This window comes from Syngnathus scovelli, chromosome 5 (assembly GCF_024217435.2).
Source record: "Syngnathus scovelli strain Florida chromosome 5, RoL_Ssco_1.2, whole genome shotgun sequence".
NCBI classification, from domain to species: Eukaryota; Metazoa; Chordata; class Actinopteri; order Syngnathiformes; family Syngnathidae; genus Syngnathus; species Syngnathus scovelli.
The window spans coordinates 242,016-267,495 of NC_090851.1; the positions used below are offsets into that span (position 1 = coordinate 242,016).

At 58.0% G+C, this 25,480-nt stretch overlaps 3 protein-coding genes across 4 annotated transcripts; 1 reads left to right on the top strand and 2 right to left on the bottom strand.

The window, feature by feature from the left end:
- Window positions 1–880: 880 nt before the first annotated feature.
- On the bottom strand, window positions 881–11,487 carry LOC125968981 (E3 ubiquitin-protein ligase RBBP6). Its single transcript, XM_049720585.2, has 20 exons — window positions 10,337–11,487; window positions 10,019–10,118; window positions 9,887–9,926; window positions 8,497–8,538; window positions 8,302–8,390; window positions 8,103–8,199; window positions 7,882–8,024; window positions 7,614–7,786; window positions 7,422–7,525; window positions 7,009–7,343; window positions 6,856–6,937; window positions 6,579–6,639; window positions 6,454–6,511; window positions 6,012–6,338; window positions 5,834–5,929; window positions 4,046–5,732; window positions 2,832–3,946; window positions 2,683–2,762; window positions 2,510–2,588; window positions 881–2,433 (listed from the first exon to the last, which is right to left on the bottom strand). Exons 1-20 carry the CDS (start codon window positions 10,500–10,502, stop codon window positions 1,623–1,625), a joined length of 5,685 nt encoding a protein of 1,894 aa, XP_049576542.1. The 5' UTR covers window positions 10,503–11,487; the 3' UTR covers window positions 881–1,622.
- A 511-nt stretch (window positions 11,488–11,998) lies between these two features.
- On the top strand, window positions 11,999–14,922 carry ufl1 (UFM1-specific ligase 1). The gene has a single exon (XM_049720609.2). The coding sequence runs from the start codon at window positions 12,119–12,121 to the stop codon at window positions 14,459–14,461; it is 2,343 nt and encodes a 780-aa protein (XP_049576566.2). The 5' UTR covers window positions 11,999–12,118; the 3' UTR covers window positions 14,462–14,922.
- Window positions 14,828–25,374, bottom strand: LOC125968980 (general transcription factor 3C polypeptide 1). Of its 2 annotated transcripts, none has more exons than XM_049720584.1 (38): window positions 24,880–25,374; window positions 24,428–24,607; window positions 24,177–24,353; window positions 23,896–24,039; window positions 23,701–23,797; window positions 23,504–23,627; window positions 23,223–23,405; window positions 22,998–23,113; window positions 22,838–22,890; window positions 22,468–22,760; window positions 22,236–22,363; window positions 22,057–22,163; window positions 21,819–21,972; window positions 21,643–21,749; window positions 21,427–21,557; window positions 21,009–21,278; window positions 20,781–20,926; window positions 20,603–20,700; window positions 20,434–20,530; window positions 20,115–20,298; window positions 19,939–20,035; window positions 19,575–19,710; window positions 19,394–19,475; window positions 19,195–19,256; window positions 18,939–19,047; window positions 18,628–18,770; window positions 18,422–18,564; window positions 18,253–18,337; window positions 18,076–18,188; window positions 17,940–17,999; window positions 17,764–17,857; window positions 17,418–17,590; window positions 16,989–17,324; window positions 16,727–16,872; window positions 16,315–16,655; window positions 15,897–16,246; window positions 15,534–15,723; window positions 14,828–15,450 (listed from the first exon to the last, which is right to left on the bottom strand). In XM_049720584.1, exons 1-38 carry the CDS (start codon window positions 25,098–25,100, stop codon window positions 15,256–15,258), a joined length of 5,865 nt encoding a protein of 1,954 aa, XP_049576541.1. In that variant the 5' UTR covers window positions 25,101–25,374; the 3' UTR covers window positions 14,828–15,255. The 2 variants fall into 2 exon arrangements, with proteins under 2 accessions (XP_049576541.1, XP_049576540.1); XM_049720583.1 differs by having other exon boundaries at window positions 23,211–23,405.
- Window positions 25,375–25,480: the final 106 nt, after the last annotated feature.

A 25,480-nucleotide genomic window follows, 5' to 3' on the forward strand; every position in this document is an offset into this window, starting at 1 on the left:
TTTTTTTTAATGGTTCATCCTCTGTTGGCATCATTTCTGGCAGAGGGCCAAGTTGCTTAGCAACCTTTGGCCTAGACGACGGGAAGTGATGTCACCCTGACGAAAAACACACGCACACACGGACATAGGCACGGCCGTCAATCCTCCGAATGCCACAGAATGACTGGAATAATGGATGATCATCTGTGCAGGGGTTAAACTCATAGATGAATGTCTGCCGTGTCCGTGACCTTTCATACGTGGATGTTGAACGTGGCCACTAATCCGACTGTTGTTGGAAGAGGAAAGGGAAAGAAAGGAAAGCCATCTGCTCGTGCTCGGCCCTTTCACCGCCACCTTTCGTAGCTTGATCAGTTGACGCGAAGGCTCACAGCGCCGCGCTGTGGCCAACTTTTTGGATTTACTACACATGGGGTAGAGCAACTTTTTTTTTTTTTTTTACGTCGACAAAGTGGTCCCAATCATTCCGGAAATATAGGACCGGGCGAAGCGTCCGGCAATCAAATTGAAATCTCGTGAAGCCACCTTTTGTAGTTCAAGCACAAGACTTACGTGGTGGAATATGCTTGACGAGCATCTTTTGACCGATGAGCAAGACTCACTCGACTCACCTCGCGCACTCGTCGTCCTGCAGGGGCCGCACTTTTGGGGAGTGACAGTGACAGAGTGACAGAGAGAGACCCGTGCTCCTTGGGCAAAAGGCCAGATTCCAATCATCAGCCAGTTTTGGAATCTGGTGTGTTGTTGCACTTGGGATGGACGGACGGACGGCGGCTCTCCACGACCAAACATGCACGTTCGCCCAGCGCACTGCTCCATCTCTTTTGTATCGAGTTTAATACGCTTACATTGAATGTTAAATCAAAACAAGAACAAGGGCTTTCCAGGGGCAACACCTTTTAATAAAAAACAAAACAAAATCAACAAACTGCAACAAGTCATCAGTAAGAATCCTCAATTTCCGTCGAGTGAAAATCAGACTGGAAAAAACAATGACACGCCTCAACGCCACTAAACGTGGTTTTTTTTTGGGGGGGGGGGCATCCAGTGTAGCCTGATTGCACAAGAAGTGGTGGATGGAAGAGTTCTTCTCCTTCCGGAGCCTACAAACAGTTTGGTGTTTTAAGTGCAACGCAACCAAAACACGACAGGAACGCCAACGCGGAAGGAACCCCGCTGAGATACATTGCAGAGTGGCCGCATGAATTTGGACCTTGTCCTGAAACGTCCGAGAAGCCGTCAAAGTGCGTCTTTACGGCCAGGGCAGGGCAGGGCAGCATGGCTGCTGCATGGCTGCTGCACGGCTGCTGCATGGCTGCTGCATGGCTGCTGCATGGCTGCTGCCTGCCATGCGAGCGCTGAAAGCTTGCGTCCCTGAGCGAAGGGATTTATTTACCCAGCGGCGGCGTGCTGGGTCCAGCCTTTGGGCTCTCTCGCTCCTCTGCCACAGCAGCTTTGTTGTTTGTCCTCCTTCCTCTTTTGGAGCTGCAGCACTCAAGTTTGGAGGTCGTCGGCCCTTCAAGCCTGTCTTTTGTTCGGCTGCTTTTTTGTTGTTGGTTTTTTTGTTGGCTTCCTCGGTGTCCTCGTTTTTGCTTTCACATTCAAAGCGGCGGGCGGCCGTGTCAAGCTTTGACGCTGTCGGTTCCGGCGGGGCTCTTGGGCCGCTCCTGCTCGGCGTGGCCTTCCTCCGCGTCCTTGTCTTTACTCTTCTTGTGTTTCTTCTTCTTGTGTTTCTGCTTGTGCTCGCCGCCCTCCTTGTCCTTGTCCTTGTCAGCCACTTTGTGCTTCTTGTGCTTCTTGTGCTTTTTGTGCTTCTTGTGTTTCTTTTTCTTCTTCTTGTCTCCACCGGCGGCGGAGGAGGAGGGCGAGTCGCTGCGGTCGCCGGAGGGGCTGCTGTCGGAGGCGTCGTCGCCCTCGCTGTAGTCAGGCACGAAGGCGGCCTCGTCCGTCTCGCGGGCCAGGTCCGAACACAGCCGCTGTCTCTTGGGCTCCGGGCCGCTGGGGTTCTTCTCCTCCTTGGCCTCCCTTCCCTCGGCTTTGGGTGTCCTTTGGCCCGCCGCCGCCGCCTTCCTCTCCCTCTCCTCTCGGGCGGGCTTGACTTTGCCACCTTTGCTCTCGTCCTTGGGCGTCCTCTTCTTCTCCTCCTTGAGCGCGACCTTCTTATCAGTTTGGAGCAGCTCCGTCTTGTGGGGAACGGGCGACGGCTCTTTGGGGGTGACTTGAGGAGCCACTACCGTTGGCGCCGCCCGTCCCTCTTCCTCCTCCTCGTCGTCCTCTCGCTCCCACTTGGAGCGAGGAGGTGCCTGAACCAGGAGCTGCTGCTCCCCGGCGCTTTGGGGGCCAGCCGGCGTCACCTGCTCCAAAGTTGCCACAGAGTCGCTCTTCTTCTCGCCCTCTTTTTGCTCAGAATCCAGCTTGGGCTCCTGAGCGGACCTGTGAGGAGGAACAAGGAAGGAAATTCAGTCAACCCTTTGAAAAATACTGTCGAAGGCATGGAGCGCTCGCTCACCTGGCAGGCTGACTAGTGGATAAGACCTTGCGACTGATCCTGGGCTTGGTCCTCACCGTTTTGGTCTCTCCCTCTTTCCCTGCGAAGGCACCAGACAATCAATTCACATCAGCCAACCAAGTCAAAATCAAATTAAAAAGCATCCGTCCGTCCGTCTGTCCATCCATCCTCACCATCTTTGGGAGCGGCATCTGCTTTTCTCCCGGCGGTGGCGGCGGCAGCGCTCTTGGCCGTCCTCTCCTTGGAAGCACTCCTGGGAAGGCCAATAGAAGGGTCAAAGGGCGTTTGACAAAGCAAGCGCAGGCGCCTTTGCAATACGCACCGGTCCGATCTGGCAGCTTTGTCGGCGGAGGAAGGGGCGGTCTTCTCTTGGTCGTGTCCCTGCTTCTTGCCGATGGCCGATTTCTCCGCTATGGTCATTTTGTCCAAGCAGACGGCTCTTCCGCCAGCGCTTGAGCCAGCGCTTGCGGAGTTTTTGCGCTCCGTCTTCTGCGACTTTTCACCGGCCTCCTTCACGGCGGACACCTTCTTTGAGCTGGATCCCGAGGCTTTGTCGCGCTCTTTCTCTGAAGCCAGAGTCCGATCTCGTTCAGATCCCGACGCTTTTTCTCGATCCCTATCAGAACCGGAGGCCTTCTCTCTATCCCTGTCCGAGGCTTTTGCGCGATCTCGGTCCGAACGGTCTGAACTTGCCGCCTTGGCGCGATCCCGGTCTGAATTTGCCGCCTTGGCGCGATCCCGGTCTGAACTTGCCGCCTTGACGCGATCCCGGTCTGAACTGGACGCCTTGGCGCGATCGCGGTCTGAACTGGACGCCTTGGCGCGATCCCGGTCTGAACTGGACGCCTTGGCGCGATCCCGGTCAGAAGCCTTTTCTCGGTCTCGGTCGAAAGCCTTAGCCCGATCTCTGTCGGGAGCCTTTTCCCGCTCTCGATCCGAAGCCTTTTCCCGCTCTCTGTCTCTGTCGGAACCCCGTTCCCGATCTCTGTCGGAGCCCGAGGCTTTTTCCCGGTCCCTGTCGGAGCCCGAGGCTTTTTCCCGATCCCTGTCGGAGCCCGAAGCTTTTTCCTGATCTCTGTCCGACGCCGTGGCTTTTTCCCGCTCTCGTTCCGACCGCGAGCCTTTTTCCCGCCCTCGTTCAGAACCTCTCTCCCGCTCTCTGTCCATTCTGCTGTTACTGTCCCGCTCTCTGTCGACTCCCGAGCTCCGGTCAGAGTCTTTGTCGGAGAGCGAGGGCTTGTCGCCGCCAGCTTTTTCTCTGGAGAGCGCCCCGTCAGAAGACGACAAGCGCTCCTTTACGTCCGGTCCTTCGGCAGGTTTCTCGGCATCCGGGTCCGCGGCGGTCTTCTCGGTGCCCGCCGACGGTCTGTCCGAGACGGCGGGATTGTCTTTTTTTCCAAGGTTGAGAGGGACGCTTCTCTGGGTCACCGGCTTGACCTGGAAAACAAACACAGCGCTCACATGGCGATCCGCACGGCGGGCTGAAACAAACCGGAGCGGCGACGGTGCCGCCGCTTCTCGGGCCATGTGACCCACCGGCAAGTCCATGAGAGGCCTGATGGCGCCTCGGTCTTTGTCCGCCCAGACAATCTCACGGCCCACCAGCACGGGAAGAAGCCCGGGTCTGTCGGCCGGGTGCGAGAACCTCTGTAGTCCCGACTGATGAGCGTCGTGCGGGTGCGAGAAGACCTCCGCTCCGATCCCGGCTCCATCCAGTCTGCGGAGTTTTCCAGGCGGAGACCCGAGTAGGGAGCGGCCCTCCTCACCCAAGCGTGGGGGAGGGCGGTGGAGGTAGGGGAGGGCTTGGTGAGGCAGGGGGATGAGCCCGCCACCGCCGTGCGAGGGGGGGTCTCTTCGCCCTCGGTTGTCGTTAGGGTGGAGAGCCGGATGCGGCAGAGGCAGGCCTTGGGAGAAGAGTGGGGGTGTCTTTAAGAGCGGCGGTCTTACAGAAACAACTTTGGACTTTTCCTTTTTAGGCAGCACGCTGGAGTTGTGGGACTCTTCGGGTTTGGCTTTGGTGGTCTTTGATGTTTTTGGGGCTGCAGCAGGAGCAGGAGCGGCGGCAGGAGCAGCCGGTGTTGCGGATGAGGCCTCTTTCTTTTTGCTCATCACACCATCGCTGGTCTTCTTCTTGACTTTGTCGCTTTTGACTTTGGAAGCATCCGTCTTGGCTTTGGTCTTTATCTTCTGAGCCCCCTTCTCCTTCTTGGCCTTGTCGCTCTTGGCCGCCGACTTGAGTGAGGGCTTGGAGGTTGCCGCGGCGACGGCGCTCTTTGAGCCGGTCGGAGCCTTGGAGCCGGCCGCGGACGACGCGGGCTTGGAAGAGACGGGGGGCGTCTTGTTTGGCGACAGGATGTCATCCATGGGTTCGTCTCTGACAGGCGTGGCGTCACCCCTGTCCACAGAATTGTGCGATTGCTCGCCGTCCTCTCCGGCTTTCCTCTTTTTGACTTTCTTGGTCTTGAGGAGCTTGCCGCCGCCACCGCTCTTTGTCGTTGACGACGAGGACGGCGGATTGTGAGCGGGCGCAACTTTGTCATCTCGACCTCTTCTGGTTCTGCCGCCTTGGGGGGAGTACTCCCGATGGAGCGGGGACACTCGCACTCGCTCCCTTTCCCGCACCCTATCGCGCTCCCTTTCCCTATCCCTTTCTCGATCCCGATCCCTTTCCCTGCTACTGCGGCCCCTGTGATAGATGGGCTGGTGTTGGTTCTCGTAATCTTTATAATATTTGTTGTACCATTCTCGGTACTCGCGCTCCCACTGCCGGTAGCTATCCCGCTCCCAGTGTTCGTGAGTGCCGGGGCTGAGAGGCTTCAGCTCATAAGGCGGCGCCGCCGCCGCTGCCGCCGCCAAGTCGCCCCGCGGCGGTACTTTTCGACCAGCGGGGCTGCGGTTGCGGAAAGCGCCCGGAGAGCGCGAGTGAGACCTGGAGCGGAAGGGCGGCGCGCCTTCCGCTCCCTCCCAAGCGGCGGTGCGGAACGAGGGCGGCGAACCGGAGCGCCGGAACCCGTAGGACCTGGAGCGAGACCTGGATCTGGAACGAGAGCGTCCGTAGCTGCGTCCGTTGCGTCGGGAGTAAGGCGAGCGGGGATACGCTCGGCCGTGGGAGCGCGAACGCGAGCGGGATCGGCTCGGCGTGTACGAGTAAGACCTCGATCTGGACCTGGAGCGAGAGCGAGTGTAAGAGCGGCTGAACGGAGAGCGACTGTACGATCGGGACCTGGGCGAGAGGGGGAGAGAGAGAGAGAGAGAGAGAGAGAAAGAGAGATCAGCGCCAGCCAAGGTTGTAGCAGCAATGGCAAAAGCAGCTCACTCACTCACCTGGAATACGAAGGTCTCTGCCTCTTTGGTGCGTTTCGGTACTTCATCAGCTCTTTGTGGAAGTCCTTTGTGAACTCATCCAGCTTAGACGTAATGCTGCCAAATGAAAAGGTTCCATTTGTTAAACACAAGGGGAGCCAGCGTTTCAAATTGAGGACGTTTTTTGCGGTGTACTCACTTGTCTTGTCGGTGGTGGCGCTGTCTGTAGAAATCTTCTTTGGAGAGAGGCGGCTGAGTGAGGGCGGAGGGCAGGGGGAGCAGAGGGGGCTGGCCGCCGGGGGCTCCCCAGGGAGGGTTGACCCCCGGCGGCCCGTACACGGGCTGAGGCTGGTAGCCCATGGGCGGCGGCGGCGGGAGGAGGCCGGGAGCGGCCGAGTACAGAGGCGGGTAGGGCTGCGGCGGGGGCGGGTACAGGGAGGGCGACACGTAGAGGGGCGGGGCCGCCAGAGGGAGTTGGGCCGTCGGGAGGTGGCCCGACGGGGGCTCCCCTCTGCTTCTGTACGACCTACAAAAGGTACCAAATGATTTCCAAAACAATCATAAACATGGCAATTTGAAAATGGACATCCATTTCCCGTCTCTTCTCAATTCCCAGCAAGACTCAATGGTTTTGTGCTCACCTTTCCCAGTGTCTTCCGCCTCGGTCCCTGTGAGGCTGCTGGGGGCGGGAATGTGGGCCTAAAAGACAACACAAACTGAGCCATCCTAGCCTTTGGCCAGAATGACAAGAAAAGGGGCCAGTTACCTGAAAGATGAGGTGGCGGCCTGGAGGATGGCGCCGCACCCAGGAGAGGCAAGTTGTAAGCCTAGTCAAAAGACGAGAGAAAAAAAAAAAAAAAAAGCAAGCGCTTTCTTTAGGCTGGACTCCATCCATCCATCCATCCATCCATCCATCCATCCATCCATCCATCCATCCATCCATCCATCCATCCATCCATCCATCCATCCATCCATCCATCCATCCATCCATCCATCCATCCATCCATCCCAAAAACAACTGCCTGCCAGACCGACCGACCTACCTGTGACCTGCTCTCTGTGCTTTTGGTCAGGCTGGGCTTCACGAGAGGCAGGGACGGCAGCGGCGGCGGCGGCTCTGCCTCGCTACAAAAGCAGAGCAATTGAGCGCGTGCGTTGTTTGCTTGCTATCGGCGTCCGCTCTGTTGAGAACTCACCCTGGCGGCGGCGGCTCGTCCTGGCTCCCAGAGACACGAGGAGAAGCGCGGCCCGCGACGGGCGGCCCAACCGGCGAGGCGGCTTTCCTTTCCTCGCTCACGTCGGCTCGGGGAGGCGGCGAAGGCGTAGGGGCGGGAAGCAGCGGCGTCTGAGGCCGACGGACTGTCGCGCTCGCCTGCGGCGGGTGGGAGATGTTGGCGATCAGAGGGTCCCGCTGCCTGGACGGGAGAGGCCTGTTGAGGAGGTGAGGACGCGGGGGAGGAGGGGCCGAGGGCTGGATTTGCTTGCGCCCGCGTTTGGTGTAGCCCGTCTCGTTCTTGAAGTTGTTCACCGCCTACGCGGCAAAAGCAGGCAATTTACTCCACGCGCAAAAGGACGGACGGCGTCCCGCTTTAAGCTGAGCAAAGGTGACCTGTCGAAGGAACTTGTTGGCAATGAGGTTGTCGGGCGAAACGTCCGATTGTTTGCACGTGAAGCAGACGTGCTCGTCAGAGTCCAGCAAGGTCGTGCGGATACCTGGGCGCAAACAAAACAACCGACGGGCTTTGGAGTCCAATCTCGCCCAACGGCCGGCTCTCAATTTGGCCCATGGCGGGCGCCTCACATTCGTCACAGTAGCTGTTCCCGCAGCAAGGGATGACCACGGCGTCCGTCATCAGATCATTGCAGATGGGACACAGCAGCTCGTCCGGGATGGGGTCCGAATCGTCCTCGGAGGAGGAGCGCTCGTGCGCGACAAACGGCGGACGCTCCTTCTTGCCCTGCGCGTACGCCTCCCTGCGTTCAAAGGCACATTTTGCCGTCAAGGGCCAGAAAAGGCACCAGAGACTCGAGGCCGCTCGGGGCGACCGGAGGCAGGCGGCGGGGCGTACGCGTCGATGGCCGGTATGGCGTATTCGCCCGTGCTGGTCAGCATGGCTCCTTTGGCGCCGGGCTCGGCCTTCACCATGAAGCTCTGGGGAATCCCCTTGCTGGTTCGCACCTGCTTGGGACCCTCCATGCTCTTATCCTGGACCTGACCCCCCCCCCAAAAAAAACAAATGCCATCACCTGAAGCACACTAAACGTCTACTGAAGTCAACGCGGCCGTTACCAGGAGCAAGGGGCACTGCCGAATATAGTGACCCGTCTTTCCACACCGGAAACAGAGGTAGTGAGCCGGCGGAGGTCCGACGGCCTTCTTGGAGTAACTACGGCAAAGCGGGAGAAGAATGGCCACGTTCAAAGCAACTGCGCCATCTGCGCCATCTGCGCCATCTGCACGTGCACCGCAAGCGGGCCAGGATGCTCACTGAATAGGGTCGTATTCGTGGTTGGACTGCGTCATCATGGCTTTAATCTTGTCCTCCTCGGATGCGTTGGCGTCAACCAGGTTGGCCGTCTACGACGACAACAAGCAAAAGATAAAAGGGGGCAAGCGACGTGCACGTTATCAGCGGGCCAAAGCCTTTGGCGAACAGTGGTGCCGAAGAAGCGGGCGACAATACCTTGGTGAGCTGCGCGAGCGACATAGACGGTGACGAGTCGGTCTGCGGGAGAATCAGAATACAAGACATTCAAGGTGTTACAAGACGAGCTCGCGTTGTGGAACGCCGCTCCCTCAAAGTTGCAAGCGGACGCGTTCCTAGAGCCACAAAAGGGAAATGTCGCGGCAGGTACTAAATCCAATCCACCCTCGTTAAGCTTCACGGCATTCGTTTTGATTTTGTTTTTGTCTCCCCATGTTCCGAACTAGAACTTGACATGGGCATGCGCGGCGCAAAGCCAATTCGTAACGGAGCGTTTCAAAAGTACGACTCGACGCAGAACACGAGCCAAAATGAGATGTGCCGCCACCGCAACAATGACCGCTTTCAGCGTTGGCAACGTTTGAACGCTCACGCTAGCCTTAGCGTGGTCTAACGCCAGCACGCAAATGGGGCAATTTCCATGCGCGAGACCACTTTCAAAGAGAAACAAAAAGGAGCCTGCCGCCCTCCATCTGCGGAGGGAACACACAGGGAATGTGGTGCAAAAGCGACTCTGACAAGTCACTTGAAAACCTTTATTGACAGGCTTCTGCAGCTTACAGGACAACCACACCAGCAACCACGCAGCCCAGGGGGCGGGGGGGGGAGGAAACTACGGTTTAGCTCCCTACACTAGTCTGAAAAGATGGCAAGCCTGGAAAGAGAGGGAGGGAGGGAGGGAGGGAGGGCGGGCAAGTGAGCGGGATGTGTGTGTGTGTGTGTGTGTGCGTGCGCAGTCCATGAAACAAGGCAGAGAGCCATCTTGTACATGAGAAAACAGCTGACAAATGTGACCGAGTGACATTCAAAGAATGGATTCCATGTGCGGCATGGTAAACTTTTCCAAGCTGCAGAAAAAAAAAAAAATTCTATCAAAAGAATCGGTGAATTCCGCATGCCCCGTTCAGCCAGTCAGCAATGAGTCAGTCATTAAAGACGTTCAACGGCTCCCACCCCTTGCCGGCTTCATATTTTCACAGAAAACACAATACGGTTATCATGTGGCATTAACATGATGTGACACAAAGGTTTGCCCGAACGGAAGCGGGCTAACAAAAGCCATTTCAATGTGAAACACAGGTCAGAGAAGTGCACCGGCACTTTGAAGCTAGCAAAGACAGTACAACATTAGAAAAGTGATGCTCCAAATTGTAAACAATAAACAATTCAAGCGCTTTGGCGTACATCGGCTAAGCCTAACCCTCCCCGCCCCACCCCACCCAGCACATGGACACAAAATGCACACGGCACGGTGCAAGTGACACAAGGTCATCAGGAAGGCAGGCGGGCGGGCGGGAGAGGCAAGGGGATCAGTGAGTGTTGCTTTTGGGGTGTGTTTGCTTTTTTTCGGGTTGGTTTGGTTACATACGGGTCTTGACGATCCCGCCGCAGACGTGTCAGAACGATCTCTGGGGAAACAACATATGAGGCATCGCTAAGTTACAACAGCCTTGATTAGCATCACGTGGAGCGATCAAAACAACCAAAAGGCGACACATACACTATGAACGTCCTGCCAGCGGGTTTGACGCCGCCAATCGGCGTTCTGCGGACAATCACCGACGAATGCTTGGGGATGTGCGCTTCGTCGTCCGTGTATTCTAGAGTCGTAAAAAAGGCAGATGGAAGGAAAAAAATGGATGCAAGGAAAAGACAGACATTTCTATAACCGCACGGGTGCCAAAATGGACAATTTCCTACTGTGACTAAAACCACCGACTCATTTGTTGGAACTACCTTCAAATGGGTGAATATTACGTGAGCGCAATGCAAGTGACGTGGGCTGGGCGCTCGCAGGGCTGGGCGCTGGCTCGCTCACCTTCTCGCGTCTGCGCGTTGGTGATCTGCAGGTCGCAGTCTGTGGCCTTGAGGCGCTCCCTGGACATGATCTGCCGCTTCAGCTCATTTAGGGTGATGTGCAGCCCGTCGAACGTGACCGTGTTGTAGTCCAGTTTGGAGGAGAACTTGTAGTGAACACACGACATTCTTGCCACACTTTTCTTTTATCACAACAAGGGTTAGGGGAGAAAGGAGGTTTAGGATCGGGGACAATGGAGGGAGGGAGGGAGGGAGACACGGGCTTCGGATGACCAAACCAACCAAACAAAAAAATAAACAGCGTCAACACTCAAATCACAGGAAGGCAAACCTGGAAACTTTTTAATGCGGCAAAATGGGCTTCACCGGCCCAAAAAATGAAGAAGAAGAAGAAAAAAAAAACTGGAGGGCTAGTCAATGACGCAGAGTCCTCGATTAATCCCAACGCAAGGGATAAAAGGTCGGCGCGCCAAACGACGGCGCCATGTGCCTTTTAGTCAAGTCCTCTCGAGTCCAAAACCAAAGCGATATACACAAGCAACGGCCCAAAAATCCAAGCAAAGAGGCCTCAAAATAGTCCGAAGCTCGCTTCTACCGAGAGAGCGACGTTCTGGACGGCGCTCACGTCCGCCACCAGCAGTCCGTGCGCGCGGCAGGAGAGGAACGCAAGGGAAGGCCGCTACGTTAGCAGCTAATGTTGCAGCTAAGCGCAGTCCGGCCAGTGCTTGGTTGGGGACGGGGGTCCCCCACCCTCAGTTCTTCATAAAACAGTCCATGTCCATAAAAGAGTCCACAGAACGAGTCCACGGGATTTAGGTCGACGCTAACAACGCCCCTTAGCTGAGATGACAACTTATAGTACACGCAGGGAAAGCCTAGCGGAGAAAAACAATGGCGCCGAGCTAACAAGCTATGGCTACCGGGAGGCCTCCATTCGCCCCGAAACGCTCTGCGGGTCCATCGGGTTGTCCTTCTTCACCTCCTCGGCACGAAAACAAAACCACAAAGAAAAAATGGTAAAAACGGAAAAGATAAAAAGAAAATGTCCTCACAAAAAACACACGGCGGCGAAACACGGCAACAGTCGCGGCCACTCTCGTCGCTGTTTCATCAAAATGGCGTCGAACGGAAAGGACGGTCGTCTAAAGAGTAGCGAGCACATGACGATGAGAGGATGCACGCGTTTCATTTCCGGTTTGGGCCTACGAGTGCTCGCTGGTTCGTCACCCTGTACTGATTGGGCAGTCCTTCGCGTTTTACGTTCACGTTGTCTTCCACAACGTTTTGACATCGTTTTGTTGAAGAAAAAGATGTGATATAGGAAGCGGATGCAACGTTTTAAATGGTTGAAAAGCTAATTGTTACAGATGCAAGCGCAATAAATGCTGTTGTTGAATGCGCGCCCTAATCGGTCGGCAGGCAGCGCCTCTGCACCGTATCGATCACGTTTCCGCCTGTCGACATTTGGGAGAAGACGGACGCTTTCAATTCAGCTCTTCGTGGTCCGCTCTTGACACCAGCGGACGTGTGCATGTGGTTCACGCGTGGCCAAGGAGATGAATGTAACTATTTTCGCGGTGGATGTGTTTTTTGGGGTCAACCTTTGTCGTCTTTTGGGTTTGTTTTGGGTTTGTTTTGGGCTCGCCCCCCCCCCCCATCACAGGGTTACATCTCGCTCCGCGAATCAGCGTCCGTTGCTTCCCTCGGCCCTACGGTGACGTGTACTTGTCTCCTTTTTCTCTTTGCGAGTGAACGAGCGGCGCTAACGCAGTCGAGCGTAATCATGGCAAGCGAATGGGAAGAAATTCGTCGCCTTGCAGCTGATTTCCAGAGAGCTCAGTTCGCCGATACTGCGCTAAGGTTGTCGGAGAGGGACTGCATTGAAATCATTGCGAGACTTATCCAAGACAAGAAAGTGGAGGTGGTGCACACGATCGACGGAAAAGAGTACGTCACCCCAGCACAGATCAGCAGAGAAATCCGAGAGGAACTTTACCGCCATGGAGGCCGGGTGAACATTTTGGAGCTCCAGCAGCTGATCAACGTCAATTGGGTCGACGTCGAAAATAGAGCGAGTGACATTGCCAAGTCCGACAGAAGTGTCCAGCTTGTGCTCGGGCAACTTATCGATGACACCTACCTGAACCGCGTGGCCGAGGAAGTCAACGATCGACTCCAAGAAGCGGGCTTGATCGGCATTTCGGAGCTTTGCAAGAGCTACGACCTACCGGGTGATTTCCTTCACGACGAGCTCGCCAAGCGCATCGGGAAAGTCATCCAAGGGGAATTGGATCAGTACAGTCGGGGTGTCATCTTCACGCCCGCCTATGTGGCCCGCCACACGGCCAAGATAAGAGGGCTGTTCAGCGCCATCACCCGGCCGACGCCCGTCAGCGGCTTGCTTGGCGCCTTTGGCCTCCAGGAGCATCTCCTGAGCGGCGTCCTGGAGGAGCTTTTGACAAGCGGACGCCTGCGAGGAACCGTTGTCGGAGGGCGGCAGGACAACGCCGTCTACATCCCCGAAATTTACTCCAAAACGCAGAATGGTTGGGTGGACGCTTTCCTCCAACAGAACGGCTACTTGGAGTTTGATTCGTTGACCCGTCTGGGCATCCCCGAGCCCGTCGGCCACATCAAGAAGCGCTTCAAGGACCGCAAGCTCCTCTTTCTGGGCGCGGCCTGCGTGAGCCAGGCTCTGGTGGAGCAGGTGGAGGCGGAGGCCGAGGAAGCCGTCAACTCGGCCTCGTGGAGCGACATGCGAGGCGTCCTGCCCAGCTGCCTGTCGGACCGGGACGCGGCGGCCGCCATCGAGCAGGCCATGAGGAACGCCGACGTGCAAACGGCCGCCGTGCTCCTGGCGGGCACGGTCGTGGTCAGCCGAAAATGGATCGGCGAGTGCCTCGCTCTCTTCGACCGCTCCGTCCAAGAGCGGGCCCAGAAGGAGATCAAGAGGAACCCCGTCCTGCTGATCACCGAAGAGGATGTGAAGCGAGCCGCCGTTGCGGACAACGCCAGCGGAGCGTGCAAGAAGGACAAGCGGGAGGTGGAGCGCAAGGGAAAAGGCGCGGCGGAGCCGGCCAAAGCGGGCGGAGGGGGCAACGCCAGAGAGATCCGGACCCGGAAAACCAAGAAGAAAGGCAAGCGAGAGGAAGACGAGGAAGAAAGCCCAGCTCCTCCCAAGAAGCAGGAGGAGGCCCCCTTCATGACGCCGGAGCAAATCGAAGCGGCGCTGGAGGAGCGCCTGAGCGGCAGCGGCGACTTTCCGCAAGAAATCTTGCCCGAGCTGGCCGAGCAATTGGTGCGGCCTTTGAGCAAACGCTACCAGGAAGCGCTGCGGCAGTTGGCGGCCTCCAGCGCCTGCCCGCTGCCGCCGGGCGCCAACAGGAAGTCGGTCAAGGATCTGCAGGAGGAGCTCACCAACCTGTACAACAACATCAGGCTCTTTGACAAAGGCGCCAAGTTGTTCTCCGACGAAACCCAGGCGGTGGTCGCCAAGCACGTGCTCAAAAGCGTGGGCAGCCGCGCCGCCAACATCCTGGTCAACTTCCTGGCCGCCGACCTGATGATGTCCGTGGAGGAGCCCGCCGCCATGAGCGCCGAGCTCCGCGCCAAGATTTTGTCCAAAGTGTCGGACGAGACCAAAGCGCCCCTGATGAAGCTGCACAACAGCCTGAGCGCGAAAAGCACGGCCGACTTTCTGGACAACTTGGAGAGCTCGGCGGAGGCGTGCGGCTTCCTGCTCAAGAAGGCCGACAAGAAAAAAGAGCGAGCGGCTTTCCTGCTGCATCGCCGCACTCTGGCCGAGCAGCTGAAAGAGGCCCGGGACCCCGCTCTGGTCCTCCACCTCACGGGCGCGCTGCTCTTCCAGGACAGCACGCACTGCATCCTGCACGCTCCGGGCCGCTGCGTGCCTCAAATCGTCCAGGTCCTGGCGGGCCGCATCCCCCCGGAGAAGCACGCCCTGCTCACCCTCTATCAGAGCCTGGTGGTGAAGCAGCTGACGAGCCGGAGTCAAGGACGAGCGCGCGACGACCCGGACCAGGCCCCCTTGGAGGGCGACGACCAGGCCCGCTTGGAGGATTTGACGCCGCAGGTCAAGGAGCTGGTGCTGGCCAACAATGAATGACGCCGCTCGGGCGGAGCGGAGAGGCCGCTCAGGCGTCCGGTCCGACCACGGATTCACCAACGTCTGCTGTCCGCAGGCCGGCCGGGAGGGAACTCGAAACACGTCTCAATGACGTAACGGAGGAAGTCATTTCATTGATTCAAGTTGCAAGGTGAATAGCGGCCGGCCAGCCAGCCAGCCAGCCAGCAGGTGTCTTTCTCTTTTTTCTTTTGTCAAGCTGCTGCAATCGTTTTGTTTTTGACGACTCTCAAACCGACCACAAGTGCTTTTGATGGAAAACATTCACAATTGGACCGAGATGCCATAGACAATAGTTGTTTGCATTCGGGCATCCAGCGGACAAAAATAAACGTCCGTGCCAGTGAATGAGTGGAAAATGCAGCAAGTTTGTAATTTATTGAAAAGATGGCTTGAAAATGTCACCATTTGGTGTGAATAAAAGCGAGCAAAGAAAAAGAAAAGCTGTTGTGTACTTTTTGACAAAAAAACATTTCATTCACATGGGAATTTTGGTAACCGAGCAAAGAAAGTAGTACGCAAATTAGTAAGTAGTAAATACAAATTTTTTTTCCCCCCAATGTTCATGAAATTGAGAAAAATAGCTCAATTCTAACGACAGACTTGCGTTTGTTTGGGAATGAATTGTTATTTTCTGCGCAAAAGGCAAGGCCGAGGACCGGGAGTTTGAAGCCTTCTTGAATTTGATTCAATGTAAATCCAAGGGCAACCCAAAGAAGGCGATTGGCCCGGCCAGGCCCGGCCCGGCCAGGCCCGGCCTGGCCCGTCAAGGCCCGTCAAGGCTGCTTCTTACAATAGTTCCAGTGGTGTTCATCGGGCAGCACCCGAGCCAGTCTGAGGACGCAGTCGACGGTGGGCTCGTAAAAAATGCATTCTTGCCTCTCCGTCGTCACCGGGGGGGGCCCGAACAGCGCCGGCTTGCCCCTCTTGACCAGCGTGCGCTTGACCACGCAGCCCAGCTCCACCAGCGACTGCGGGAGAGAAGGAAGGCGGCGGCGTGAGCGGCGAGCTGAGCTGGGCCGCGACGAGAGAGAGCGAGGAAAAAGCCTCTCACCTGGAGCAGCTCCAGCGCCACCACGGGCTGCAGGACCGCCTCGTAGTAGGACAGCAGCCTTTGGCGAGTGATGCCGGGACGGGACATGATGTGGAAGAGGACGGCCTCCAGCATGCCTTTGCACACCTGACGGTTCAGCGTGCCGTCCACCAGGCGCCACGGACGGCAGGCGAAGCTCACGCTCTCGCCGCTTTGCCAGCCCGCACAGAAAAGACGTCAAGGTTGGGAGGGCGCCACGTCATCATTGGCTTCACAAAGGCACACTCGGGAGACAGTTGGCCCCAAGCCGAGATTTCAACTCTTGGACTACTTTTAGCTACTCAAAGTGCAATTGCATTGTCGTTCCAAAAAAGGGAAACTTACCCGCCGCCGTCAAGGTCGTCGACCTGCTGCGGCAAAGCGGCTTCTCTTTCGTCTTTCTTCTCTTCCTCGGCGCCACGGCCCCGCTCCTCGTCGGCAGAGTCCTGGGCTGGCGGCTTTGCCTCCTGCTTCTTCTGGCCTCTCTCCTCGTCCGTGGCCATCTTTTTGGCCGGCGGCTCCCCTTCCGTCTCACCTGGCCTCTTGCGAAGGAAGGGATCGTCGCCGGGGGCGGCCTGCGCGTGGGGCCAGTTTCTGGGCTGGACGGTAAGGATCCAGGGCGCGGCGTGGCGGGCGAGCACCCAGCGAAAGCCGTAAGCGCCCACCCTGACCGCCTGACCTTCCTCCTGTAAATCCTGCCAGAAAAGGCCCAAAGCAAAATACTCCAGCGTGCCGAGAGGACAGACGACGCCAGGGGACTTACCTCCAGGTAGCGCTCCAGGCTCGGGAGGTGAGCGAGCTCCCGGAGCAGGTCGGCCTGGTCCACGCCCATTTCTCCCGCCGCGTCCAGGCGCCGGCTCAGCTGGGCGCGGGCTCGCCAGTCCTCCGGGGAGTAGTCGGCACGCCGGGCCGGAGCGGGCGCCCCCTCGCCGACGCAGCGGGTGAGGACGGACGGCAGCAGGGACGGGCCCCATCGGGACAAGTCCAAAGAGGCGCCGCCGCGGTGGCTCAGCAAGGCGCCGAGGGGCGTTTGTCGTAGCCGCATCCTGACCACGCACGACTCCACCACGATGTTGTCGCTCGTGTTCAGGTTGCGGAGTTGCACTGCCAAGCCGCGCGTTGGTTAGTGACAGCCACTTTCATTCTCATTCTCATTCTCCTTTCCGTCAACGTACCGATGCCGGGAACAAAAAAGCCTTTCATCAACAGGTACTTGGTGTGCGAAGCCCGGTAAGCGCTGACCCGCAACTTCTTTTTGCCCTCGCGCGCCACGGCGCCGGCCTCTTCGTCCTCGTCCTCTTCGTCCTCTAACGACGCCGTGCTGAGAGTCACGCGAAGCAAAAGTGGCCAGAGGCGATCACGTTGCGAGCGAGCGAGCGAGCGAGCTAGCTCTCACGGCACGGCACGGCACGGCGCGTGCTCAGGCTGCGGCCATACCTTTTAAAGTCATTGTCCACCAGGTCGCTGTCCACCACAACCATCTTGTTGGGGACAGACACGTGCACGGACAGGAGTCCCAAAGTCATGAGGGCGAGCGACACCACGCACGCTCCTCCGGGAGAGTCCAGAGAGAAGCGCGTCGTGGGGGAACCTTCGTGGCCCGGGAGCGGCTCTCCTTCCGGCTCTTCCTCGCCGTTGGTCGCTGTGCGGTTTTCCCTCTCCAGACGGAAGGAGACGGGCGGCCCGTCGTCGCCCGTGCCCTTGTCCGCTAAGGTCTTGAGGAAGCGGAAGGAGTCGCTGCACAAGGTGTGAGGAAAGCGCCAGGAAAACAACCTGCCGGGGAAAAGCAGCAGCAGTGGCGGCAGCAGCAGCAGTTGTGGACGACAGCCTGAGAACCTTTTGGTCGTACTTGGTGAAAAAGGATACCTGAAGTAGGACTGCGAGAGCTGGAAGGACATGGGCAGGATGGGCAGCGCTCGGTTCTTCTTGGGTCCCACCGTGTGGCACACGCGCCGACGGTTGACCATGTGACGTTTACGGCACTGAACAAACACCTGGCACAGAAGCTCCTGCGGGTAGCGGCTGTAAACGTGGAACGTCTGACAGCCGCTCAGACAGACACGCACGCAGGCAAGCAGGCACACGCACGCACACACGCACGCACGCACGCACGCACGCACACACACACACACACACACATTAGCGGGCCAAGCGCAAGCCACGGCAAAAATGACGCTTGTCAAGAGGCCTTTTCAGCACATTGCAGGAGCACCTGAAAGGACCTGGACTCCTTCATCTGATGGTTGGTCATGGCCAGTGTGCTCTGGATCAGGTTGAACAGCACTAAGGTCTGGATGTCCTTGGTGCTGCAAGAGTAGCAGAAGCAAGCTTGTTTGCCGTCCATCAGCGGACTGAAGGAGGGAGTGAAAGACGTCCCGGGACGCCTACCAGGTCAGGGTGTCCCTGCAGGGAACCTGCTTGTCCGTGGCTATTGTGCACACTTTGGACCTGAGGGGCAAAAAAGAAAAAGAAGGAAAAGGACCGGTTCCTGCTTGCCGCGCATCCTTGGGCTTTCCTCACTCACAACGAGAAGACTTGGCTTTTGCTTTCGGGCAATCGGGCGTCGTCGGCGCTGAGGACCGAGCTGAACTTTTGTCGGAGGAGCTCCACGTACTGGGCGAAGGCTTTGGCGCAGTCCTGAGGACCGTGACAAAGGGGCCGTTGGGGCCAATCGGCAAAGGACGGGCCCGGGTGTCGTTACCTCGGCGTTATTGGGATCGGCGGGCTTGTTGTCCTGCAGCTGCTTCAGCAGGTCTTTGTCCTGATAGATTTCAGCCAGGCAGATCCTGTCCAACACAATAAGCAGAATTGGATCCAATCAATTGAGCTGCTATTTTTTGTCTTTCTTCAGAAGGAAGGATCGTCGGAACCTGTAGTTGAGGAAGGTCTGCGGATTCTTGAGGATGTAGCGAGTGCGCCGCCCGACGGCGAGCGAGGTCTTGTCCTCGGAGATCTGAAACTCGCCCTGGAGGAGGTCGCGCACCAAGCAGTGGGCCACAAAGGTCCTCCGCAACTGAAAGGCCGGCAGGAGATGAGTGGCAAAAGCCTCAAAGGGCAAAAGCCACATTGTGCCTACTTTGCTGTTGAGCAGATGCGAGGCCACGGCGCAGAGCATGAGCAGAGAGTCCTCCTGCACCGCCCAGATGACTCGCCGCCTGGTCATCTTTTTCAGCGCGCGGTGGTCGGCCTCGTCGTGAGCGGGGATGCGCTTCTTGGGCTCTACAAAGCAAGCAAGCAAGTGAGCAAGCAAGCGAGCGAGCGAGCGAGCAAGCGAGCAAGCAAGCGAGCAAGCAAGCAAGCAAACAACATATTTGTTGATTTCCCCTTTGTGCTGAGTATTTTTCTTGTCCTGTCGCTCATTCAGCTCAGCAGATGAAGCGCACACACCTTTCTTCTTCTTGCGAGGAATTTTGACAACTTCCTTTTTGGGTCTCTTCCTCTTGCGCCCCTTGCCTCCGACCACCTCCCGGTTCCTGGACGACGGCTCGAGGGCCACCTGCCGGCAAAGACGAGAGTGACCTCCGGGAGCGACAAAGGCTTTCCCCGATGTGGCTTGCTTGGAAAACATCTACCCCTCCCTCAAATATTTGAAAAGCATCTTGTTACCACCAGAGCAGGCCGATCGAGTCGTAAAGCTCCTCACCTCCACGGTTTCTTGCGTCACCGCCGACTTCTTGGCGGTCAGGAAGCGAGGCGAAGACGCTCCTGTGGAAAAGAGGAGCCAGAGAGAGCCAGTGGGAGGGAGGGAGGGAGGGAGGGAGGGAGGGAGGGAGGGAGGGAGGGAGGGAGGGAGGGAGGGAGGTGGTTGCCTGGAGAGGTCCGGCGACGGCCAACTCACTCACCGGCTCGCAGCGCCGCCCGCAGCGCTTCTTTACTCAGCAGGCTCATCAGACGCAATTTGCTGTTGTCGGATCCGGCGGGGCGCTGTAAAGGCACGCCAAGGCAAAAAGCGGCTTAGCAATGGCCGTCCCCTCCCTCCCTCCCTCCCTCCCTCCCTCCCTCCCTCCGGGCGAGCAGACGTACCCTTCTGTTACAGGACAGCAGGCTGTTGGTCCACAGCCAGTTGCGCTTGAGATGAGCAAAGAACTCGGAGGCCAGCCCGGCGGCGCCTCTGCCGTCGCCGGGCGTGGTGCCGTCGTCGCACACCGTGTTGCTGCCCCTGCACATTTGGGACAACGGCTCATCAAATGGCTTTTGCCAATGACTTGTCCTTTTTCCTCCCAAAACAACCGGCTCTTTTCAAACGCACTTTTCATTTTCTCCTTTTCACGTCCCTACGATCTCCTCTGACCTGCCACGAACTACGTTCCTCGCTGTCGTACTCGCGTTTTGGCTGGAGCCTTTGAAACTCGAAAGAACGAAGCGGCCGTGCGCGCGCGGAACCTACTTGAGCAAGGAAGCCAATCCCAGAAAGAGGGTTCGATCGTTCACAAAGGACGGCGCCGCCTCATCGTCAGCGGTGCGGCGCTTGGGCCGAATACAGCCTGAAAAGGAAGGGCAAAAGGCAATTGCCACGCCGGGCATCCCATCCCGCGAGGTGGCGCTGTGTGCGGCGCCACGCACCCAGAGGCGTGTTGAGGCAGATGCTCATGAGGTCAAACCAGTACGTGTCCACGTCGTCGCCGCTGCTGAAAGTGTAGCGACGTCTGTCAAAGGGTTTGTCGGCGGGCTCCTTCGCCAGCCAGTAGTGCGGCTCGGCGTTCATGGTGTCCACGATGGTGGCGTGGCGCTTCAGGTAGCAAAAGAGCTGCCCGCGACATTTGGCCCGTTAGGAGTCGAGCCGAGCCGAGCCGAGTCAAGTCGAGTCGAGTCGAGCCGAGTCGAGCCGAGTCGAGCCGACCCACCCGGCCGGGCAACAAAGGTCTCCTCTCCCCACGCTCACCATGTCTTTCTCCTTCAGCTTCTCCACGGGAGCCAAGTGCAGCAGGCCCATGCAGACCAAGCGCTGGAGGTTCTCAAAGAAGACGTAGACGTATTTCCTGGGAAGGTTAGAGAGCACAATCGGACTCGGCACGGGGCTACGCTGGGCGCCACGGGCGGGCTTCGCTGACCGTCTGAAAAAGAGCTTTTTCCTCATGGCTAGGGGCAGCTGCTGAATCAGATGGTGTTGCTTGACCGGGTCGTTCAAGTACTCCTCCAGGCCGTCCACCTGCCCACCCGCCACGGAACGGACACGCATGTGGACGCACGTCGCTTTGCGTCGCTTGGGATGAGACTTTGTTTGCTCACCTGGTAGTTGATCTGGATGAGCTGGACGTAGATGGAGAGCGGCAGGCAGAGCAGCAGGTCCCCCACGATCACCCAGCCGCTGCCCCGATCGCAGTGCCTGCGAACGGGCGGGACGAACCTCTTCCACGAATCCTCCTCGCTGTAAACTGATGAGCAAAGGCTGACGGCCCGGCCCGGCCCGGCCCGGACCGGACCACAACAACAGAGAGACGGACAATGGTCTCTCACCTTTGATTTCACAACTGGCGTGACTGGGAATTTCCGTCACCGCCTCGTCCTCGGACAAGGCGGCGTCCAGGTCCTTGAGGGTGACGAGGCGCTCGTCGATTTTTTCCGGCGGCTCTTGGACGACGACCTCGGGAGCGCCCGGAGGGCCGGCCATCCAGGGGGGTCTGGGCCCCAGGGGGTGGTCGTAGATGACGTACCAGAGGAAGGAGTGCAAAACACGCAGGCGGTGCATCTTGGGCTGGAAGCCCAGAGCCTTGCCCAGTCCTCGAACTGATGCGGGAACAAAGCAAAGTTGTGCCAGTGGGTCAGCATTCTGGTCCATTTGATAAATGTTCAATCAATCAATCAATCAATCAATCAATCAATCAATCAATCAATCAATCAATCAATCAATCAATCAATCAATCAATCCACTCACCTAGCGTGGGCTTGAACACTTTGTCCCCCGCCGAGTGTTCCTCCTTGATCTCGGCAAAGCTCCTGAAACTCTTACTGGTCTCCTGCGTTTGGGCTTTGGGGGGCCGCTCTTTGCCCCCCGGCACCTGCCGGCTGCAACCACGGAGCACGTGAGAAGCGCGCGGCGGGCTCAGGCAGACACCACTTGGGCGGCGCTCGCTCGCTCGCTCACTCTTACCATGCGGCAGGAAGGACGGAGCTGGTGATTTTGAAGCGGGCCTGATCGATGCTCGCTCTCACCAGCTCGTCGTCGGGCTGGACGGACGGATGCACGTACAGGTCGAGCTGGAAGGACGCAGACGTTATAGGCGGCATGTTAGCGCGGGCGCCGTTGCTGGTGCCTGGGCCAGCCACCTTCCTGCTGATGCTGTCCTGGATGACGGTGGTGGTGAACGTCTTGAGCAGTCCTTCTCTGCACAGTGTCTGGACGAGACGCGCCGTGGTCTTCTTGCAGCACTTGGAGGAGAGACCCTGCAGCTTCTCTTCGTCGTTGATCAGCTTCTGCAGGCTGGCGAGAGAGGAGACGGATGGATGGATGGATGGATGGCCATGGTCACGGTTGCGGGCTAAAACGGCGGCATCGGGGACCCACGGGTAAAGGCCGTCGATGACTTTGAGCTTGTGCACGGCCTCGATGATGAGGTTCTTCCTCCGGAGCATGCGGTAGGTTTCGGTGGACCTGCGGTTGCGCTTGGCGAACTGGGTTTGAGACGTTTGGCGGTTAGCTTCGGCGTCGCTCGCCATTGGAGAGGAAGAAAAAAGGAGACAGACCAGCTGCTGGTCACTGGGATCCACCAGTTCCACGTCCTTTGATGGCGTCCCTTCCTCCTCCTCCTCCTCCTCCTGGCGTGGAGGCAAAGCTCCTTCTTCCTCCTCTTTCTCCTCGACTGAAGCTTCCTCTGGAAGGATGCAGGAAGAAAGAATGAAGAGGAAAGGAAGAAAGAAATCAATCACCGGTGAGTAGCCCCAACGGCCGAGACGCCACTTGTTGCCCCGCCCTGACCTGAGGCGCTGACGGGCTCCGCGTCCGGCACCTCTGGAGTCCGAGCGGCTTCCGCGACGGCCCGCTCGGACTTCTCCGCGGGCTTTGCTGTGGGTTCGGTCCCGACGGGCAAATCCAAAGCGGCGTCGCGGCCTTCCTCTTCTGCCCGTTCGCCGGCCGCTCTGCTCTTCTTGGGAGTTTTGCATCGTCGCTTGCCGGCGGCCGAACGGGGCGGGGCCGAGGAGTGGAAAAGCTTTGCTTTGCGTTGCTTCTCTTTGGAGAGGAGCCGCAGGTCGTCACTGCCGCACACGCTCCTAGCGAGGAGGAGGACAAACGTAGCGGAAGCGTAGCGGTGGCGGGCTCCGGCATTTGTGGCCGCCAGTGAGTGTACCTGTGGCCGATGAACTTTGTGACCCTCTGGCGGCCTTCGTCCACCATGAAGCCCTGCAAGGTGAAAGGATTGCGACGTGAGGAAACGGGACCTCCTTTCCCAAAAAAGAGAGAGAGAGAGAGAGAGACAGAGACAGGCCCCTCCTTTCCAAGTGTCTTACCTTGACCACACCGTCTCTCTCCAACTTCCTCCAGACCATGCGAGCCTCCAGCTTGCCGATGTTCATCCTGGACGCGATGCCTGACTGAGGGATTCCCTTGGTGCCGCTTGATACGACTGCGTGGTCAAGCGACAAAATCAGACGGCGGCCAGCGGCGGCCAGCGGCGGCCAGCAGCGGCCAGCGGCGGCCAGCGGCGGCCAGCGGCAACGCACTCGCCAACACACCCAGCTTGTACGCCTGCGACAAGAAATCCGTCTCCATGATCCGGCCCACGGGGGGCAGCGCTCGCCTCTTGTCGCCCTCGTCGTCGTCGTCGTCGTCGTCCGCCTTCCACTCGTCGGCGCCGCTCACCGCCTTGCCCGCGTACGGCTTGATGAGCTTCAGGCAGCGCACTTTGACTTTGTTGCCTGAAAACATTTTTTTTTCAAACTCAATCTCAAAAGGACGCTTTCATCATTCTTGCAATGGCTTGCTTCCATTCTCTTTTTGTTTCATTTCATTTGACCTTTTCTGGTGCGCACGGGTTTTCTCTCTTGGTCCAAGTCCTCCAGAGGCAGGCTACAGTATTCCACCAGATTGGCATCTCGCATGTAGCGAAAGACATGCTTGCATATCACCTCCGGCAGCTCCTACGGCATTTGGGAGCGTTACTGTCGAAAGCATCACATGCAAACAAAGTGGCCGCCCGCCCGACCGCCCCACCAGGTGCTCTCGGATGGTGACCAAAGCAGCCAGCTGCTGCGGCATCTTCTGGAGTAAGTTGGACACGTACTCCATAAGCATATCGTACTTGGACCTCCTGAAATGGACGCCACAGAGCAGTTGTTGGTTTTCGTTGCTTTCGTTTTGATGGCCTCGAGTCAGTGCGTCGTTGGAGAGGATGCGACCGAAGCAGACCTGACGACGTGGAAGCGATTGAGCAAGAGGAGGATGGAGCTTTGCCACTGTCCCGACTTGAGGCGTTTGGTGCAGGCCTGGGGGCACACCAGGCGATGGCGGACCAGAGGCTTCCTGATGTAGAACAACTTGCGCGAGTCCACCCTGACAAAGACGGCACGTGGCATTTGCACCAGCTGGATTTGTGCATGCGCCGCCCCCCCCCCCCCCCCCCCCCAAAGAAGAAATGGCTTTGACGCGCATTCGTACTGTTTCAACATAGGAACCAACGAATTGCCTACTTGAAAGAGGACTTGTGCAGGTCACTCTGCAGCTCCCCCTGCCATCGTGCCCGTCCCACTCGCTCCAGCATGCAGTAGGACTCGTCCATCAGTTTGATGTCGGGGTCGCTCTCGCTGCCGATGAGCGCGCGAAAACGGCGCCGCTGCGACGCCACCGCCACCAGCTTCCTGCCGTACCTGCGGCGGGGTGAGCGGCGAGTGACGCCTCGGACCCACGACAAGCTGACAGGACAGTCGCGCTCGCTCGCTACCTTTTCAAAACCTCTTCCAGGCCGATGGGTGACGGAGAACGCAGGCGCGCCGTGACGTCGGTCCTTTGATGGAAGGTGGCGCACGAGCCCTGGAAGCCGTCCTTGTTGTTGTGGATGATGCACAGCGGGTACACGTCTTGGCCGTCTTCAACGCCGTTCTCCTCGTGGGACATCTTGAACCTGACATACATCTCATTAGCACTTTGTCGACTAGACTGCGCCACATAGGCTTGACTTGAAACCGGAGCTGCAGAGGATAAAGCAAGAATCCTTCCGTGAGTGTAAGAAGAAGAAAGCTGGGAAAGTGAGTTGGAATCCCAGTGGGATGGGAAACTCAAGAGTTGTTTCCATTTGAAACATCTCTTTGGTGGACCTTCATGACAGATTCGGTGTGAGCAAAACGTTAGCTTAGCTTAGCGTAGCTCAGGGAAGGCACGCCCGCACGCACGCACCTGTCGTTCAGCACCACATCGTTCCTCTCGGCGGGCAGCAGGTAGAACGTCAGGTCGCTGTTGGCCACCAGCGACCTCCAGACGAGCTCCTTGGTGCCGTCGTCCAGCTGGAGTGGGAACTCGGGCTTCCTCTCCCCGAGTCGTATCCACAAAGCAGGGATAGTGATGCCGTCCAGTCCCTCCAAGGCCACTTCATCCTCCACCATGTCCAGCGGATCCATGGCTAGTGACTTGGGGCTCAGCTCAGCTCACTAGCTAGCTAGCTAGCTAGCGAGCATGTTATCTTACGCAGTAAGAAGAGCGTGTGCTCCTACACCTTAACGTGATTTCGAAATAAAAAGAAATGTTCACCACTCCGTTTGGAAGAGACTTCTCTTCACCAAATGCTCTTTCGTAGAGTTTGGATTCCAGTTGGAGCTCGCGCCCATGGGTTGCTTACGCATGATGCGTGTCAAGTCGCAAACCACGACGACTCACTAGACCGCCGCAAGATGGAGCCCGAGGCGAGCGCCGCTTCGTCTTCTTCGGTGGTCTTTTTAGAGCGACACCTGGGCTATTCCCGCTTCTTCGGTGGTCTTTTTAGAGCGACACCTGGGCTATT

Excerpts from the sequence above, each read along its gene's own strand:
- LOC125968981 (XM_049720585.2), bottom strand. The coding sequence starts at position 10,502 with ATGTCGTGTGTTCACTACAAGTTCTCCTCCAAACTGGACTACAACACG. Across the intron at positions 10,119-10,336 it reads CAACGCGCAGACGCGAGAAG|AATACACGGACGACGAAGCG; the intron begins GTGAGCGAGCCA and ends TTACGACTCTAG. Across the intron at positions 7,787-7,881 it reads GCCATACCGGCCATCGACGC|GGAGGCGTACGCGCAGGGCA; the intron begins GTACGCCCCGCC and ends CTTTGAACGCAG.
- ufl1 (XM_049720609.2), top strand. The coding sequence starts at position 12,119 with ATGGCAAGCGAATGGGAAGAAATTCGTCGCCTTGCAGCTGATTTCCAG.
- LOC125968980 (XM_049720583.1), bottom strand. The coding sequence starts at position 25,100 with ATGGATCCGCTGGACATGGTGGAGGATGAAGTGGCCTTGGAGGGACTG. Across the intron at positions 23,798-23,895 it reads AATCGCTTCCACGTCGTCAG|GAGGTCCAAGTACGATATGC; the intron begins GTCTGCTTCGGT and ends CGTCCATTTCAG. Across the intron at positions 16,247-16,314 it reads GCCTGGAGCGCTACCTGGAG|GATTTACAGGAGGAAGGTCA; the intron begins GTAAGTCCCCTG and ends CTTTTCTGGCAG.